Genomic DNA, 19529 nt, shown 5'->3' with positions numbered 1-19529 from the left:
GATGGGGTTAAAAAATCTTCCTTCCATCTTCCTTCTCTGCCAGAAAACTAAAGCTTTTAGTATCTATTAAGGGATTTTATTAGGTGTATGTTCCCTACCCATCCCCCAGGTCCCAGCTTACACATTTTAATCAGTTCCTCTCTTGCTGGAGGTCAGACGGGCCTGCACTGCAGAGCTCGCTACATTTAAAGCAGCTTATGAAATGTGATGGAAAGCGATGCTGGTGCTGTACACGTTGCTCACCTTCACTTTTAAATTGTAACCTTGGTGACCCAACATCTTGTATATTCATTGCTCTGTCTTCCCGCATTTGTGTCACACTGTCTCTCACGTTCTTCATCCACTAGTCTTCTTCTGTCTTCCTCATTTCACTCTTCTTTTTTAACTCCATCTCATGTCTCTTGTCCTCTTGTTTTTATCCTCAGTGGTCCATCGGAGGCGTTCTGTGATGTCGGGTGACGATGTGCTACTCCAGTGTGAACTACGCTCCAACCTGGCAACTCCACGCTGGACGCTAAACGGCAGGGAGCTCCAGGGATACGACCTCAATTCGGGCTATCGCATCGGCACAGATGGCCTCCTGATAATCGGAGCTCGCACCCAGCAGAGCGGCATTTACCGCTGCTTTGCTCTCGAGAACTCAGTCTCAGTTCTGGTCTATCTCTACACAGTAAGGGTTCACACAGAGCCGTACTTCCCTGTGGAACCCACAGCCACAACTAACCCCACTACAATTTCCAGCCCGACTGTTTTCTCTACCGGCAGCCCCACTGAGCAGCCCTTGCCCTCGCCTCCTGCCCCACTTCCTTCAAGACCTGAGTTTCAGACCTACAGACACATGGAGGCCGTGTACATCTCTCTGGTGGCGGTTCTCGGTGGGCTTTGCTTGGTGTTGACTGTGGTCCTTCTTTATGTAAGCTTCTGCACTAGACGAGCCTCTCAGGATCGGAAGTTCTCCCAGCAAGGTCTCCAAGTCCTAGGTGCCTCTGAGAGAAAAAGGAGCTCCCACCTTGAACTTAAAACCATCTCAAGCCACTGCAATGGCCGTCAGGGTCGTCGGTCCATCTCAGTGCCGAGCTTTGGGGACCTGGGTGATGGCTTCCTCCAGATAGTGCCAGGTGAAGGCCAGATGTCTCCAGCTAAAACACCTCCTCCGGCTCCTCCTCTTCCCATGCCACCCCCGCTTCCCAACATGGACTATGCCAATGGGCTCTCGGCCACTCTGCCCAGCGTGCTGAGGAAGATGAACGGAAACAGCTACGTGCTGCTGAGGCAGGCCGACCCTGACGGTATGTCCCCGCTCTACCATTCCTTCACAGAGGAGCTCAACAGGATCCTGGAGAAAAGGAAACACACACAACTGGACTTGCAACCCGATGAGAGTTCGATCTAGGGCACCCCTCTTATGCTTCATCCCACTGTTATTTATTTTTACCCTAGCGGTGATCCGTACTTGTGGGGAAAAATGACTATTTTATGAAGTGTTGCTCTTAATTGCACAGAGTACCTGCAGGTCATGTCATAACTTGGTCAGAAATATTCAGCCTGTTGTGTCTTCAGTGACAAATGGCCCAGGATTTCACTAATCAGAGACTGCTAAAATGTGGAGCTGTGAAAAGGAGCTTAAAGATGATACCTAAAGTGCAGACTCTCTGGAAGTTTCTGAAAGATGGCAGTCAGACGACAAAAAAGGCAATGTTACAAAATAGGACATGGATACAAAAACTAAATTAGGCCAGGAGGTGATCAAGCATTTCCGAGACTGTGGAGAGATTCAAGAAGTTTTATAACCATGTAATATTAGATATCTGTGGAGCTTAAAGTGATAGTTCATCCAAAACATGCTAAGCATTAGGCTATTTTGTATAAATTAAAAAATGGCCTAAGAACAGTAGCACCTAATGTGCTTTCAGCTTTACCACCCAGTCCTGTGTATGAAGATGCACCTCTTTGTTGCTTGTGACTGTGTTTGTGGACTGGTATCATCACAAACTGCACAGTGAGCCTTTCTATGAGGCAGATGGTAAAAGAAGCTTTTTCAAGTGGCTTTTTTGAGAAGTCCTAAAAACATATTGATGAGGAAGATTATAAAACGGCAAATGAAACAATCCATGCTCTTAGGATGAACAAGGTCATCACGGCTTAAGTAAGGAGGCATCCATGCCCCCTCTCGTCTTTTTTTAATTTTTATAAACGCACTAACCTACCAAACTAAAGACTAATAAAAGACTTATGTGGTGTGAAGGTAAAGTTCTGTGTATGCCCAGCAAAATAAAAAGCTACAAGAGATTTAAATTTGACCAATCTCTCCTTCAAGAATATCGCTTTGGGAAGCATTACGGCACTTTGAATGTGGCTGTTACTTTTAGGTTGCTGCTTGGAAGTCCCATTATACCCTCTTGCAGCTCTGGTTCTGTGATGTGTGGTGTCGAAACTGGAACCGATCATCTTGGATTTTTTTAGGAGAAGAGGATAATGTCAGAGGCAATCAAATCTGGCATGTGTGGCAGGTGTTCAGCACGGATTTTGTTGCTGTGGCTAAAAAAAGATTTTCTATAGACTGTTTAGATGGTTCATACCAGATGTCATCTCTCACATGCTAGTAAATATCAGTGTTGGAAAACTCTCCCTGAGAAATGACTAAACATTGAAAACCCCCACAAATGTCTCCTGGCAGCACCACCTTTGTGCTTGGACACTGTGGACTCTTCCAGCGAAAGCTACTCTTTGGATTCTGGATGTAACCAAAGACCAAGTTTGCATCAACAGTAATCAGCTGGATCACACAGCAGCTGATGTTTGCTGCTCTGTGAAATTCTAGATACAAAAGTGCAAGCGTTCATAACGGGACTTTTGGAGGAGCGTGCTAAAAATAGCTACCCTGGAATTGATCCAGATGTGCACAACAAGATGACCTTGAAGGGGAGATTAGCCTAATTAAATCAGGTATAAATTTAGATTTATATTGATTGAGATGAGCAGCAAGCCTTGTATATTTTTAAACTGGCTTGAAAGGAGGTAGAGTATTAATCCATATTTTCACAAAATTAATTGTTTGTGTAAAATATTGAGCATATGGAAAAATGAGTGAAAGTTGAGCACACAAAGCTCCAGGAATGGGTTTTGAGTGGCTTGTCATGTTTCAAACCACTTTTTCTATGATGCATGTCCTTTGCAGAGATGTAACGAATGATTATTTTCCTATGATTTCTCACTTTAGGATCTGAAAGCTGTGAATGTTTGGCATTTTTGCTCGATAAACAACATTTATCTTCTCTGTTAAGCCGTCGGCCACAATCATTGTAATAACTAAAATGTTGACTTTAGTAAAAGTATCACTTTAAGAATCCAGTTTTGATACAGCACACTAGAGCACAGATTTTAAGACAAGTCTTACATTTTAGTGTATTTATTTAAGCCACTTTTCCCGCTTGATTTTTCCTCATGTAAATAGCAATAAATATACGCCACTGTTGCAACCGTTAGTAGCATAGTGTGCTGTGCCAGTGCCAATGGAAAAACCTGTAGCAAACTTGGAACTATTTTTTTCCCTGTAGTATTTCTATTTTTAGCCTCTCTGTGGGAAAAGAGATAAAACTTTATGAAAGTAAACATGCAGACTATTAAAGGAGCAGTCAGCGTGGTGGTCAGATTGATTGGTTTTTGCTGTAGATCACAGACTGGCTTCAGGGTTGTGGAAGCGAACCGGGAACCACAAATTGATGAAATCCTATAAAGAAAATTTTTAGATGTTGTTTTATATTTATATTTAAGGCCTGTTTTCTGAATAACATTGACTGTTTTACTTTCTCTCAAAACATCAAGAACATGGTTTCATACAAAAACAGGTGAAAAAACAAACAGAAATCACATGGATTTCTACAGCAAAAAAAAAAAAAAAATTCTAGTCATCTATCTCTTAAAACAACGCTGAGAGCCAGGCTCACGTTTGTCCTCTGCTTTGCTAAAGCTGCACGTGGCAAGTTGCCAAACCCAAGTGGAGAAGACCTTCACACATGCAGCCCACAAAAGCATCCTCAATGTTTACCTGACATTAGTGCAATGCCAAAACAACAAGAACTGCAGCTTTCACTGTATTTCCTCAACAAGGTGAACAACGCTATGATTAAATGCTACGTGTATATCTTACGGGGAAGTGACTGAAATGAATCTCTGAGCTTTTTGTAAACGTGTCACGGCCAGTGGTAAATAAAGATCCGTCTTTGCTGCAAAGTGTTGAATCAGCTCTCGTAGCTTCAGCACAAGCGGCGGCCCTCTCTGGTGGCTCGCATTGTTTATCTGTCAGACAGCGAGAGCCGTGTTTGGCTCACCTCCACGAGGGGAGGACAGCAGCTTCTTGTCTGTTTGCATGCCTCGCTGTCATCTCTGCAGGTACATCCAGCCACAAAACATTTGACCTGTGTGTCCTGGTTAGTCATGCAGGAAACAGATGGCGATACTAGTAGACAGGAGATGTTTTGCACTTGCAGGTCTTCTCGTGTGTTTTGTACTTTGGCATCATGGATTTTTCATTCTTTTTTTTTGCTGAGGATAATATAGTCCAGGCATTCCACTCTATGCAAATAGAGGTAGAAGAAATTCTCTGTGACTAAAGAACCACATTAATTCAATCAAATCAAAGCACTTAACTGATTGCATGCTTGCATATTAAGCTGTTCTTTTAAAACTATGCACTACAGATTTTTTTGGCAATCCATGTGCACCCAGCCACATCATGATCATTGCTTAAGAGAAACTCTGCAAAAGTGCACATGTTATATTCCCCAGGAAGTCTGTGGCATCTGGGGAAGTGACAGTAGAAGTCTCTGGGTGATTCAGGAACAAAACAACATTTTTTTTTTAAATTAAGTAAAGTCAGAACCACGGCCAAGCTGCTATCACCACATAAAAGTAAAAAGAATGCGACAAAATTTAGTAGCCTGTAACTAAAAGGGAAATTAATCAAATAGCTGGCAAACTGCACACACAAATCTCCATGAGCTCATACACTGCAAACAGAAATACACTAAAAGACTGAGGTTCTCCTCTCCCCCTGCCTCCGCTTAAATACTCCCAGGCTTAATTGCTGAGTGGATTCAGCTGCAAAGGGCGGTGCATACGACTGGAGAGAGCGTAAAACACACAGACAGGCAAAAGCCTCAGTGTGCTTTTATTACAGTACATAGCATCATTATGTGACAGCACAAATAAGCTGTTCTAAATGGGCATATTTGCATTTAGTATCGGACCAGTACCACTATCATCCAAACCTTGATCTGACTGTTTTTTTGTACTTTAGTGTCAGCGTTAAAGGCTTTTCAGTTTACTAAACACTGAGTATAGTGTGTTTGTCAATGTTTTTGCCAGAAGCCACAAGTCCATTTTTACTGTATCCTAGTATAATAATAATCTTGTTACACCCTGTATCCATAAGCAATGCAGTGGACAAATTTAAAGGTTACAATGACCTGCTTTTATATATTTTAAATGCCATATATATGCTTTGAAACTACAGTATGTGGTAAAAACCTGAACTTAAAGTTCTTGCTTCATACTTTCTCCCAAACTTTGCCACTTCATCTTCTGTTTTCTCCCATTTCTGATCAGCCCTTTATAAAAAAGCAAAAAAACAAACCACTTCACATGTTTTGATCCTAATCTTCTGTCCTCAACTCTTTTCATCTCTGCTGCCTCTTTGATTACCACTGCTCATCACTTCTACATGAAAGCATCATCTGTAACCCTCGCCGCTCACATTCACACTCACTTCTCAAGGACCCGGCTGAATTTCCAAATGGTCACAGTGGCCTCTAATCAATTAAAGCCGGCTTTTAAAAGAGCACTCGAGTTTGTGTTTTTGAACATGTGGGAATTCAAGTAACAATTGGATTTTCTGTAGCAGTTTAAGATGCTGTTATGTTATGAAGCCTCTCAATCCGACAGCTTAAGCATTCAAAGGGATGTTTTGTTTCCCTTGTTAGCTTGTATAGTTTCAAATAATGACAAGCTCAAGCTTCAGACTGCTATTTACATTTACTTTCTGACAGTTTCCGACTCTTAGATCTATATGATGTCAGATAGGGCTGATAACCCTAATATGGCATCTCATGTACAGAAGCTCCACCCACCTGCTGCTAGTCAGTCAATCAGAGGGCAGGTAGCTTAAAGAGAGAGGCTAAAACAACTTGTTTCCAGACAAGACAAGACAGGCCCAGCATAAGACAAGTAGGATAATTTTAGACTCTGGTTTATGCAAAGGTACTGGAAGTTGCATAATAGGCCCACGGTATATATTTAAATCAAAATTGTACAGTGTAAAATGTTTTTGTTTTATTTTTTTGCTGGTTAACATTTAATTTCAATAAAATGTGTAAAATAATTGCAGCTTCTACTGTGTTCAACATGTTTGTGTTATATAGAATTTTTTCTTGTAAATGTCTGGGTATTACTGAACATAGTGGAAGTTTCACCTGAATCTAAGGTCATTACTGCTGCTATTTCACTGTCATTCAAGGGCAATCCATTTACAATAAACACTCTATTCTGTACTATGGACTTAAACTTAATTAGTTAACACGTTGGCTGCTTTGCGTTCACATGAAATTGTTTTGGTTTTTTGGGGTTTTTTTTTGCTAATTCCATAGCAATTATCCTGCTGTTTATGTAGATGTACTTTCTTCTTTGTGTTGGGCCTAAACAGTTCACAGCTTGCACTATACTTTATGTGCTTTGTTAAAAATCATGCATACTAAAACCCCTGTAAACTGTGACACTTTGATTCAAGCTGGTTCTGTATTATTTTTGATGTAGATAATGAACTTCTCTTTGTTGTCTTATCAGATTATACCTGGCCAAAGTGATATCTCATGTCTTATTTATTTCATGTCATTCAATTTCCTCTGGCGTTCATGTAGCTTAAAAAAGTGTTTGGATGACCTTTAGCTTGGGGGAAAAAAGGTTCATTGTCAACAGCCCTGAGAGGAAGTCATGAAACAACATGCAAAATATGTTCTCACTCGATTCTTCTCTCAAGATACCTGGTTGTTTTTAGCTTGTGGCGAGTAGCAAGGCCACTGTCCTCCACAGGGAATGAATCCCACTCCACCCCATAGTCATTTATATGAGCCAGAGGTATAACATAGACTCAGGGTACAGAGGAGGGGGGGTAAAAATTACCATTTTTAGAGCAGCATTCACAGCTGTAACTAAGCAACAACAACTTTATTTAGTGTCCTTGCACAGGTCAAGCTGTGCCATTTCCCATCAGGGATGGCGGGCGTGATGAGAGAACAGCAGCTGCGATATCTGTAATTGGTGTCGGAGATAAATTAAAAATATAGGAAATGAGAATAGTATGGAGGACTGTAAGTGCCAAAATTACTTACACACACACAAATATAGCAGTGGCTTTCAGATGCTGGAAATGAGGTTGGGGACTCAACCTCATCAAGCTAACTGACCAGAGATCAGTGGAAACACAAAGAAAGAAATGCTTCATCTTATACTCATGTGATGATTAAAAGCTTGGATGGGTTGATAAAGGGGTTTGGAATCTTAAAACTGGCTGTTGCAGACTTTAACATGGGAATGGCAGAATACATTTATCTGTTTTGGATAAATGAAGACTTTATTCTACAAAACAGGCAATGCCCCTTTTTAAATCTGAAATTTACTGATAAAAAGTTTGGAGATTTAAAGTTAGACACTTTTATTCCAAGTGCAGCCTCCGTGTCTGAGTCTAATTTAACACTGGAATGCTAATTAGAAAAGATACGTGGGAGAAAGTGAGCGAAATGAACAGCAGCATCTTCCTGCATCTCATCAGCATCCTTTGCAGTCACGTCACTCTCCCGCTCCACATAAACAGTCACATTGCCTAACCATTTCCCGTGGCCGGGGTTATAAAGTATACCATTCGCCTGCTGCACTCTTCACGTTGGCTTCATGCGAAGACTCTTATTTGTATTCGTCCGATGGTTTCCACTTGGTTGTATTTGTTTTTTGGAGAGCAACACTGGGGGTGAACCCTGAATGCATTTTGCAGTCAAAAATGATGAATTCAGTAGAAGAACTGCAAAGAAAGCAACCAGTAGTTGTGCCAAAATTCAACGCCTTGTTGAATTTGAACAAATCACCCGCTGGACGAGTGTTAAGTTTTCTGTTCCTGTTACAGAGGACAGCTCACACTGAAGGTTAAAGGCTGTCCCTCAGGCCATCACACAACCATCTGTCATGTTCATTTAAGCTGTGGGATATTTAAGGACACCTTCAAATCTTGTCAGTATTAAGCCGTGAAAACATTTACATTTACCCTGGAGTACAACTTAAAAAACATGTAATTCTTCTTAAGTTTTTACACTGAGCGATGCAGACAGCACAACGGCTGTGCTACTTCTTCTTCTCTCGATGTGCTGAAACCCACCTCTAAAGAAAATCTGTATTTAACCATCAACATCTGAAAGTTGTTGGGTTTTTTATTTTTTTATTTCAAAGTTCCATCTGCGGCACTTATTACACAAATCTTTAAATAACCTTGAGATTTAAAAACAGTTATCTGCTCTTTAGTATGCCCGCTGACAAAGCTCTGGTGGATCCATTTAAAGTCTATTCAAATGTGGCATTTAGAGCTGGAACTGTGAGCATTTTTCCTTCAAGTGGGCTCTGCTGCAAACAGAAGGAGATGGTTAAAAAAAATAAAAAAATCAGACAACAGTGTGGTATTATCCAGGAAAAAAAAATCAAAAGGAAGCCAATGCAGAAACTGTTATTCACCAGTGATTTAATTTAAACTGCAAAAAATACAAATGAAAGTTCAACATTTTCTTTCGTTAGTCCTTATTGAGAATCTGGTTTCTGTGGCCTTATGGGGCCAATAGACGGGGGCCGGTTGGTGAAAGGGTGCCACAGGCCCTGGATGCTGGGACTGTCTGTGTGGAAGGGTTTGCGGATGCGGATGATTTCCAGACCGGACTGATTGGTCAGCTTAGTCAAAAGCTCGGATATCTGCTGAGACGTTTTGCTCGTGATGGTTTCTTCCCTCACGTTGCCATTTACTGCAAAAAAGGAAAATATATGCGACTTTTAAGAGGACACCTACAACATTAACATTAACAACAATACCTTCTACCTATGTTATACTGCCCCCTACAGTATCTAAGACTGCTTTATGGCAGTTTACTTTTCATGCTTCTTATTAAGTTAGTTAAAAATGAGACAGAACAACAGATTTTGGATATAACATTAACACAAACTGTCTGTTTCTAAAAATGTTCATTTGGATTTGGCACATGGTTTCATAGCTGGGTATTATAACAGTGAAGTTGGATGAAAAATCTACCTTATCCATACTCAAGCTTTTTGAAAATGGAGTGTTCATTAAAACTTCTGACAAAATGTTTAAAAATTAAATGAAATATTAATTTGCATATGTGACTTTTAATTTGTTTCATATTTGCTGATGAAGAAGTCTAAAATATTAATTCATCAAATATGATACAATTGGCGTGACAGGGTTAAACACTATTACATGCCTTCTATATGAGAAGCTGGAAATAAAATATCAGTTCCCTATCTGCAAAATTCTCATTTCTACAATGCTTCCAAATTTGCTGTCAGAGATCCAGGATCCAAATATTTTAGAGATTTCAAGCATCCATCATTCTATAAATGTCCTTACTGATAAAACCACAGTACCAGATATTTACCCTAAAAATATGAAGAACCTGATTCAAGGAGTTTTCAGATAATATGAAAGAAATGTTAGAAAATATGCCTTGATGCATGCTCAATCATACAGGTAAGGAAATCCTGAGATGATTCTTTTTTTTCTGGAAGTAGCGTTTTCAGTGGGGCAAACGTTTCATCCCCATCCAAGTAACTTCTTCAGTCTCAGCTGACTGCAGGTTTCCCCAACCTTATGAACAGTACATCTGCATAGCCAAATATGGAGTTTCCTCAACAGCCTGAAGACAGAAGGATGCCATACCGAGGATGTGGAAAGCGGGGGAAAAAAATTTGCCTGACAGAAAACTCACCCAAACAGTAAAAAACATCCTTGCAGGGTTAAATTTAAAGCCGAGGCAAATTCCGCTAGTCGAATTGATCACAGCTATAGAAACAGCAATTCAAAACATCAACTTTGCAGATGTGGAAGCAGAGCAACTGGGGACGAAAATGTCCTCAGCATCCAACATCAACGTGGGGGAGAGGAAGGCACTCACATCGCTTAGTAATAACAACATTATCATCCTTCCGGCAGACAAGGGTAGGTGCACGCTTTTGCTAAACCAGAAAGACTAACATGAGAAAATTTTGTTGCTGCACAGTGATAAAAATACTTATGAGCCCCTGAAACGAGAACCAGGTAGTTGTTACAGAAAGAGGGTGATAGACTGTCTGAAACAGTTAGAGCAAGACATCGTTATTGAGCAAACCTCATACCACAGGCTATACCCAGGAGAATCTAAACCAAGTCTGTATGGTTTACAGAAGATACATAAACAGGGTGCACCTGTAAGACCAACTGTCTGTATGATCAACTCGGTCACCTATAACATCAACAAGTTGCTGGTTTCAATTGTCAACCTATTGGTGGGCAGCTCTAAACACCACATCCAGAACACTTTGGATGGAATCAGTTAAGTCTTATCTCATCTTATTTTAGTCAGGCAAATCTGTGATGGTTAGTTTGGAAGCATTTGAAAGCTTACCATCTCTAGAGAGACATGACTAAATTCCTACGTGATTACCATTCATTTTGGTACTCATCTTTTTATTCAGTATACTTTATCGATTACTCAGTTCAGAGTCTAGTGAGTGGAATATAATAAATGTTCTAATAAACATTCAGTTGCTCTCTATTATAATTTCATTACTCCTTAACTAAAACTTGTAATCTTAACTCCTTCTCTCTTTACTTTATATCTACATAAACAAATGATCTATATTCAGAAATCTCACTGTCACTCTGCTTCACCATTGTTTCAGTAAATTTATTCAGGTCTGATTCGAACAGAGCTGTGGGCACTTACAGTATTCTGCAACTATTTTTGGTACCCTGCAAGGCTGCGGAGACACATAGACGACAGTTCCAGGGTTCTTGTTGGCATAATCCACAACTCCCTCCTCGATAAAATCCCTGAAAAAGCAGATTAACTGTATTACAGTTTGGTAAGGGTGACAGAGTTTTTTGTTTGTTTTTTGAGCCATACCTGCCAATTATTTTCATTACTGGTTAATAAATTATTATACATTTGTTTAAACCACACAGTCTGAGCGCAGCTGTATAAGGTGGAAAATTAAATGACAATCATATAATTTCATTTTATGCTTTGTGCTACTTTTCATTTCAAAAAGAAATGCATGAACAGTTAAATAACTGATAATAAAACAAACTTGGGGGAAAAAATCTTTCCAGATGACAGACATCACCCTGCAATTTTCAGATATGAATTTTTAAAAAACATTTTCATTAAAATACAATTTTAGAAGACCACAGACTCCATCCTTGGATGTTTTAATTGGTTAATGTGAAGCTGGACCCTTTCACTATTATAATGCAAATGCACAGAATTTGGCCTATTTTGTGTGTTAGCAAGCAGATAAACAGCTAAAAATAATGTTTCTGTTGATTCATTTTAATCTTTAGGCTACTGAAGTCACAGAACATTCAGTCATGAAGTCAGAAACTATTCTGAGCAGTGAAAAATTCTGCTGAGAGTCTGCAAATGTAACTGCTGCTAGCATCATGATGTGGCGTTTGAACAATAAAGGGCTGTTGGTGATGTCTGTCAGCATCTACTGCCAGTGCTAAAAGATTCGTCTACTATTTATGATCCCTGAACCCATATCACAGGAATGTGATGATCATCTGGCTTTCTGATTGTGTGTTACAGAAGCAGGTAGTGCATTTGAGCCTAGATGCTATAATAGGAACTGCAAAAATCCTGCTTAACTGCACATTTTTGGGCCATTTCTCAAATACTCTATCAGTTACACCTTGTCAGTACTGGGTTTGACCCCCTTTTGCCCTCAGAACTGGCATTATTCTTTGTGGCATAGATTCAACAAGGTGCTGGAAACATTCCTCAGAGATTTTGGTGCATATTTACATGATAGCATCACATAGTTGCTGCAGATCTGTTTGTTGTACATCCTTGTTGCAAACCTACTGCTCCTGCTACTAAAGATGCTCTATTAGATTGAGATCCAGTGACTGCGGAGACCATGTGAGTACAATAAATTCACTGTCATGTTAATGAAATCATATTGAGAGGATTTCAGCTCTGTGACATGACATCAGAAGGTGACTTGGGGTTCATTATCTTGCCCAGGGATACTTCGCTATGTAGACCGGAGGAGCCGGACATCAAAACACCAACTTTCTGATCAGTTGGTGACCTGCTCTGCCTCCTGAGCTACAATTCATGATTTCATGTAATTTGCACCAAATTCTGACCCTTCCATTCAAATGTTGCATCATTTCCTATTTTCTATTGTCCAGCTTTGGTGTAGGTTCAGTTTCCTGTTCTCAGCTGAAAGGAGTGACATCAGGTGTCTTCTGCTGCTGTAGCCCATCTGCTCCAAGGTTTAACGTCCTGTACGTTCACAGATGCTCGTCTACATCTTTAACTTTCTTCAAAATTCTGATGCTCGTTTGGACTTCATCTGGTCTCTGGCCATGTCTACATGTGTTCGGTTGCTGCCATTGTGATTTGCTCATGAGATATTTGCATTAACGAGTAGTTGAAAGGGTGTTCCTAATGAAGCGGCAGATGAGCATATTGTATGCTATAACGTTATGACAAATAGATTTTTAACCTGCTATCGGCTTACAGCATCTTTTGGATTCCTCCACCGGGAAAGACGGCTGATTAATGAAAATAATGAGGTACAAGACTGACGTCAACATAATAGACTGGGATCTAAATTGAGAATTACAAGATCTAAATCAATAAACCGTGTGCTAATCAGGAAACCAAGTAATCTCTTAGATTTGTTCAAGGCCGTGACTGAGAGGAACTGTCTACATAAACTATCAAAGACTTCTTTTACCTGGCTCCCAGCGAACTCTGAGCCTTTTTGGAGAAGACGATGGAGATTCGTTTTAGCTGGCAAACGTACCGACCGACGCCATTTTGAAGGACACTTCTCAAAAAACGACTGGGTGTCCCTCTGGAAGTCATCGTTAATCTGCTCTTTTTCTACTGCTGCACAAAAATAACACAGTCAAACACACTAAACGGTAGCAAGGCTCTCAGAGGACAACCTGACGGGCATGTACACAGCGCTGTCCGTCAGTAGCAAGTTCCGGAGTGAAACGCATAGCTGACATAACGGTTAACAAAAAAAGATACCTTCTAGAAGAAGACTTCTTTCGTTGACAAATTAAACGTCAAACCATTACATTTATTTTCTACTATAAAAATGATCACGTTAAGTATAATTTAAAAGGTAAATATGTGTTAGTCCAGCTTTCAGAATATCTAGTCTTCCGTATAGTTCACACGGACTTGTTTTGGAAACGCACCGAAAATCCCGGGTTAGAGTGGAGCATGGGAGGAGAGGAGGACAGATATCAGAGACTGTAAGTTGTTCTTTTTCGGCCTCATGTTTTATTAAACGCCACTAACTTTTGAGTGATGCTTTCATACGCCTCCATGATAATTTTCATGTTCAGTATGTCTCCGTTTGACAAGAAAATAACGGTTTTCTGCCCCGCTGCCTCTCTTTAATTTGACTGTCTAGGTCACCCCAAAACTTTGCTGTGCTTTTCCTATATTAGGCTGCTGGTTTCCTCATGTCTTGGTGTCTTTTTGCAGGTTCAACGTGCTGACCACATAACCAATGTGGAGAGGCTTGCTGCTGAGGAGCTCCACCTGTCTCTTGCAGGTGGGAGCCCCAAGGTTTCTCCTCCAAGGATGTCTTACATCTCCATTTTTGAGACCTCTACCAAAGAGGCTGCTTCACAGGCCATTTCCAATACCTTGGGGTACAGGCTACTTCCTGACACACACTGGGACCAGAGGTTATAAAAAAGACACCAAATCTACTTTAGAGTTCCCTGTGACCCCAGTCACAGTCACAGACATCAAACAGTATCTACGCTCCAAAGATATTCCCTTCCACGATGGCTACAGCTGCCTCCACATTCCCAGCATCTTTGTGGATTTGTCAACCAGGAAGGAGGTCTTCTCTCTGTTCATTGACAAAACCACAGGACAGTTTCTGTGCAAGGACACGCTGGTGGAGGGGAGCTGGGAGGACCTCCAGGACTGTTTGGAGGTGATGCAGAAGGACGGGGAAGAGTCCCTTAACCCTAATGTGCTGCTGGGGTATCCGGAGAGTGTAGAGGAGCAGGAGGAGAGAGAGAGGGAGCTGAGAGAGGTGCAGAGGATCTGGTCCACCTCTGTGCCACTCACTGACCTCCCAGAGGATGAAGCTCAGCTGATTAAAACCATTTTCCAGGTATTATTTTGTGTTATTTGTGATTCTTAATTCAAAAGATGACACAAGCAGCTTATGAACAGCTTCCCCAGAGCTGTTGCCCTCACCACACATCTCCCTGCACTGATTACAAAGATCGGCAACAACTAACACACACACACATCCTCAGCTCTGTGACAAACATATGTGCACATACACAACCATTCTCATCCTCTGAGACTGCTAGTACCTGAATGTAAAGTCACTTTAAACATATATATATTTATTTTGTTAAATATGGTGGTGTATGTACAAGACCTTACCTTTTCCTCTACAGTGTCATCTGGCGCAGTAATATTTGTCAGTGTTTTGTTTCAGATCACAAAGATCTCCAATGCAACCCTCAAGAAGTTTGGAGTGAGATTATTCAAGCCAACCAAAAGCCTGGTTTTCCCCTGGTTTGGTGGACCTGATTCCTCTTTAAAAGGGGTCAAGCTCCTATCAGCTCAAAGAACAGAAACTGACAAAGTCACATATAATGAAGCTACAGTCCCAAAGTCTAACTCCTATTACAACTTGTTTGGCCTCCCTCTTGTGGGACGTCTGGACTCGGAGGTGGTGGTGACGGGTCACGAGTTTGACACGATGGCTGTGAGTCAGGCCACAGGACTCCCGAGTGTTGCTCTTCCTCGCGGGGTCAGCTGCCTTCCTCCAATCCTGCTGCCCTACCTGGAGCAGTTCAAGCGGGTGACTCTGTGGCTGGGGGGAGACATTCGCTCCTGGGAGGCGTCAAAGAGCTTTTCTCGCAAGCTGGGCATCAGGCGTTGCTCCCTTGTGCGGCCTGGTGAGTACCGGCCGTGTGCGGTGGAGGCTCTGGCCCGAGGTAAAAACTTAAGCAACATCATTAAAGCCTCGATCCCAGCGGCCCATAAGTCCATAGTGTCCTTCAAGCAGCTCAGAGAGGACGTTTACGGGGAGCTCGTCAACACAGATCAGGTGGCTGGAGTGAAGTGGACGAGGTTTCCTGAGCTCAACAGGATTTTGAAGGGACACCGCAAGGGAGAGCTGACTGTTTTTACAGGTACTGTTTTACTAATAATGATGTTTTAAAACTCAGGAACTAATTAGTTGTTTTTTTTAAATCCCAACAAATCATAACCAAAGTTAAGTAATTTCTTCCCTTTTTAAAAGTGATACAAACAAAACTCATAGCATCATAAAACACGAATTCTGTGGTAATCAATATCTCTGTGGATAATGGATCTTTCTTCCACCACTTCTAGGTAGCCAAATATCAAAGCCAATTTGTAAGCAAGCAGATTTAAATTCAGTCTTTTATTGTTCTGCCCTGAGTTGTGATCGAGTTTCACAACTCAACAACAAAACAAAAACCATACCTGATTGAAGTTTGGGTGATATCTTCTTCAAGATGGTCTCATTTGTCAGTGCTGCAGCGCTTTCAAAACTGCTCCTGTTTTTCCCTTTTCTGACTTCTGCAGCATTGTGGCTATTTTTGGATCAGTCAGTGAAAGTCCCAGCATGCTTCTTTATATCTGCAATTTCATCATGGAACTTCAAACGTGAATAAAAAATCCACTTCCTGGTGTCCCACTGTGTGCCATTTAAATTGAATCATCACTGTTATAACACTGACCCACTGCATTACCTAGTTGAATGAATGCTAAAAAGCTGTGGAAGTCATGCAGCACTGCTCAAGGACCTTGAACCGGAGATAGGCTGACTTAAACCGCATACTTTCTTTAAAGGAAGAGGATGTAAAACACACACAGCTGGCCAAGTTTTTACTTTTCATTAAAGTGTCCGGAAGTATGATGGCTTTTTAGTTTACCAGTTTAAATATAAAGTACAAGTACTAGCTTTATTAACCCAGTACGCAATCATGATGTTTCTTCACCAGGTCCTACTGGAAGTGGGAAAACCACCTTTATCAGTGAGTTGGCCCTGGACCTTTGCATGCAGGGTGTCAACACTTTGTGGGGCAGCTTTGAGATCAACAATGTCCGTCTAGCCAAGATCATGCTGACACAGTTCGCCATGCAGAGGCTGGAGGAGAACCTGGAACAGTATGATTTCTGGGCAGACAAGTTTGAAGAGCTGCCGCTTTACTTCATGACTTTCCACGGGCAGCAGAACATCAAGTAAGTCTTATTAGTACTTCAGGGATCCATTAAGTTCTTTTATTGAAGAGGTTTGCTTTGTTTTTGAACATAATCTTGATAGTTTGATCACTTCTTGTTGGAGTGTGGTTGCACAGTCAGTATATGGCTACGTCTACACTAATCCGGATAAATTTGAAAACTGCATTTTCATCTAAAAACGCTCCGCGTCCACACTATCGTTTTCAATTGTTTCAGAACAGTTGTTCATCCGCACTGAGATGACTGAAATGCTTACATTCCTGTATTGAGCATGTGTGAAACGTAAGACGATTCGACCTGCGTTATTTCTGTCAGCCGTTTTTTTTACTTTCCAGCTCTTTGAAACATCACGGCAAAATGTCGAGGAAAAGCACCGAGTTTTTTAAATGGACTAACAATGAAGTGGAGTTGTTGCTGCAAGTAACACAAAAGTACAAAGTTGCAAAAGCGAGTGAGAATTAAAGAATTTGAAGAAAAGCTATCTGGAGCATGTACAAACTGATATTGATCTTTAATAGGGCTTTCAAAATTGAGAGCAAACAAAATAACTGCTGTATAATGCCCTCCGCTATCTTAGTTTAATTGGTTACATGACTGCATCATATGACTAAAATGCGTCATCGTTTCCGAAAGTCTCTGTTTATGCAGCCTACACTGCCTTTCCGCTTTGGCGAGCATTTTCAAAAAGCTCTGTTTTCCTTGACTGAAAACACCATCTCAGTGTGGACAGAAGGCCAGAACGGAGAGAAAAAGATACGTTTTCAAACGAAAACATATTAGTGTGGACATGGTCTAAGACCTTCTGACTCCTGTCCAATTTTGCCTACAGGACAGTGCTGGACACAATGCAACATGCTGTCTACCTCTATGATATCAACCATGTTGTCATTGATAATCTGCAGTTCATGATGGGACAAGAAAACCTCTCAGTAGACAAGTAAGATAAAAAATGTTGTTTATCTGGTGTGTGATGATGTCATGTTAGTGCTGTTATTGGTGTGTTAATGCTGTATGGAAATACAATGTTCTCATGTACCTCAGGTTTGCAGTCCAGGACCACATTATCGGGGTTTTCAGGAAGTTTGCCACTAACAGCTCCTGTCATGTCACCCTGATCATTCATCCGAGGAAAGAGGAGGATGACCGAGAACTGCAAACGGCATCAATCTTTGGTTCTGCTAAGGTAAGGCAGCGAGAGTTTCAGTTCAGTCTGGTAGAAAATACTGAAGGAACAGTTGAAAATGACAAATTGTTGGCAGACAGATACTGTACATTTAATGTACAATGTTCAATTATCCTCTTAACATTGTCACAGTCACCAGTGACCTGGTCAGCAAAAATGTACCCTATTTTGTGGGTATTTCCCCTAACTGGCATTCGCAAATTAAAATATTTTAACAGGAGAACTAAAAGAATCACAGCATCGATAGGTTGTTATTGTGAGAGTAATAATAATTTTGTTCATACTCATCAAAATAGCATGGGTATCATTCTGTTTTGATTCTTAAAATCAATATCTAAAACATTTTAATAAATAAGCACATCTCTTGACTTGCTGTTTCAATAAAAATGCATATACGCTTGCTCTCTTCACAAATCTGCAGTTTTCCAATTTAAGTAAGACACGTCTTGACTTTTAACTCCTTCCAGGCCAGCCAAGAGGCCGACAACGTCCTCATACTGCAGGAAAAGAAGCTGGTGACGTGTCCCGGCCGCAGATCCCTGCAAGTGACCAAGAACCGCTTTGATGGAGACGTGGGCATCTTCCCTCTGGACTTCATCAAGTCTTCGCTGACTTTTTCCACTCCCATCAAAGGAAAACACAAGCTGAGGAAGGTAAACACCAAGCCGGAAAACGAGGAGGAGGACGAGGCCACTGCAGCGGTGTCAAAGAAGGAGGAGGTTAAAAAAGATAAGGTAGAGAAAGTGAAAGGAAACACAAAGACTCCACGAACTGTTAAAAGTCCTGCAAATGGAAACGGAGCCATTCAGAAGTGAAATTTCAGAGTATTCTCTCTGTTGATCAGGGATTTGAATGTTAAAGCTCAACCAGACTCTTTGTATGAAAGATAATGTTCGACAGTTGTATGTCAATAACAGGAGGTTCAGCTAAGCTAAATACAAGTACATAAATATGAACATGCATATGAAATGTATGAATTAACATCCCTGAATCCAGAATATGCCAGGTAGTGAAAACGTGTTTCATCGTGGAATGAAGTATGTTACAGACAGAATGTGAAATAATGACAGCAAAGTGTTAAACTAGTCTTCAAAGCTTTTCTGTTCAATGTAGTAAGACTGAATTTGTTAAGTGTTGTTTAACCTATTCAAATAATAATGTGACGCCAGGAACTACTGATTAAATAGGGGTGGTAACACTATCACTGTCTGCTTAGAGGCATAATACAAACCCCTGCACATTACCACAGTGTGTTCTCTACTGACTTTTTGTACAACAATGATTTGTTGCTTTTTATAATAAACCCTCCCCAACAACTTCTAATGCAGATTGTGATTGCGTTTTCTATCTGTGGTCACCAGGGGGCGTTGTGTGCTAAGAGACTGGAGTTTAGTTAACTTCAGATAATTGTTGAGCAGCAAATATCAGCCGTCCTATTTCCAAATGGCAGTGATCACTGACTACAGACATATGTGTTTGTTTAGTTTCGTCTCTCGGCTACAGCAGCGACTGCCTTAACAACTTGCTAACGATTTGTTCCATATGTCTGATTTATAAATGACTACAAGCGTGACAAAGCTCAGTTATGCACATTAGGAAAAATGTAGTTTAATTCTGCACTCTTTGGTTAAGCAGCAAGGTTTGTACCCCTCTTTCCTTGCTGTTTGACTGAGTTTCAGAGTTTGTTTGTTCCCTTTTACCCTCCTGTGAGCCTGCCTTTTGGATAATGATAATTAAGTTCAAATACCACGTATGGAAGAGAA

The 19529-nt window shown here is 40.9% G+C and overlaps 3 protein-coding genes across 5 annotated transcripts in view; 2 read left to right on the top strand and 1 right to left on the bottom strand.

Annotated features, from left to right (window-relative positions):
• sema4gb (sema domain, immunoglobulin domain (Ig), transmembrane domain (TM) and short cytoplasmic domain, (semaphorin) 4Gb) overlaps positions 1-6860 on the top strand; it is a 59226-nt gene extending 52366 nt beyond the window's left edge. For all 3 annotated transcript variants that reach the window (XM_084937253.1, XM_084937251.1, XM_084937252.1), the window contains one exon: positions 426-6860. In XM_084937253.1, the coding sequence (XP_084793379.1) occupies positions 426-1393 (968 nt within the window). In that variant the 3' untranslated portion in view covers positions 1394-6860. The remainder of the gene's footprint in view (positions 1-425) is intronic.
• A 1902-nt stretch (positions 6861-8762) lies between these two features.
• mrpl43 (mitochondrial ribosomal protein L43) lies at positions 8763-13297 on the bottom strand. The gene is made up of 3 exons (XM_084937255.1): positions 13054-13297; positions 11031-11137; positions 8763-9053 (listed from the first exon to the last, which is right to left on the bottom strand). Exons 1-3 carry the CDS (start codon positions 13182-13184, stop codon positions 8836-8838), a joined length of 456 nt encoding a protein of 151 aa, XP_084793381.1. The 5' UTR covers positions 13185-13297; the 3' UTR covers positions 8763-8835.
• A 102-nt stretch (positions 13298-13399) lies between these two features.
• twnk (twinkle mtDNA helicase) lies at positions 13400-19093 on the top strand. Its single transcript, XM_084937254.1, has 7 exons — positions 13400-13585; positions 13821-14466; positions 14803-15505; positions 16343-16583; positions 17413-17520; positions 17625-17766; positions 18234-19093. The coding sequence occupies exons 2-7, from the start codon at positions 13846-13848 to the stop codon at positions 18579-18581; spliced, it is 2163 nt and encodes a 720-aa protein (XP_084793380.1). The 5' UTR covers positions 13400-13585; positions 13821-13845; the 3' UTR covers positions 18582-19093.
• Positions 19094-19529: the final 436 nt, after the last annotated feature.

This window comes from Perissodus microlepis, chromosome 8, assembly GCF_051167445.1.
Source record: "Perissodus microlepis isolate ML-2025 ecotype Zambia chromosome 8, ASM5116744v1, whole genome shotgun sequence".
Lineage (NCBI taxonomy): Eukaryota > Metazoa > Chordata > Actinopteri > Cichliformes > Cichlidae > Perissodus > Perissodus microlepis.
Note: the sequence above shows the minus strand (reverse complement) of the source record. Positions and strands in the feature narration are given on the sequence as shown.

Coding starts and splice junctions, on each gene's coding strand:
- mrpl43 (XM_084937255.1), bottom strand. CDS start 13,184: ATGACTTCCAGAGGGACACCCAGTCGTTTTTTGAGAAGTGTCCTTCAA. Junction 11,138..13,053: donor CAGAGTTCGCTGGGAGCCAG/GTAAAAGAAGTC, acceptor CTGCTTTTTCAG/GGATTTTATCGAGGAGGGAG. Junction 9,054..11,030: donor AAAAATAGTTGCAGAATACT/GTAAGTGCCCAC, acceptor CCTTTTTTGCAG/TAAATGGCAACGTGAGGGAA.
- twnk (XM_084937254.1), top strand. CDS start 13,846: ATGTGGAGAGGCTTGCTGCTGAGGAGCTCCACCTGTCTCTTGCAGGTG. Junction 15,506..16,342: donor AGAGCTGACTGTTTTTACAG/GTACTGTTTTAC, acceptor TTTCTTCACCAG/GTCCTACTGGAAGTGGGAAA. Junction 17,767..18,233: donor CAATCTTTGGTTCTGCTAAG/GTAAGGCAGCGA, acceptor AACTCCTTCCAG/GCCAGCCAAGAGGCCGACAA.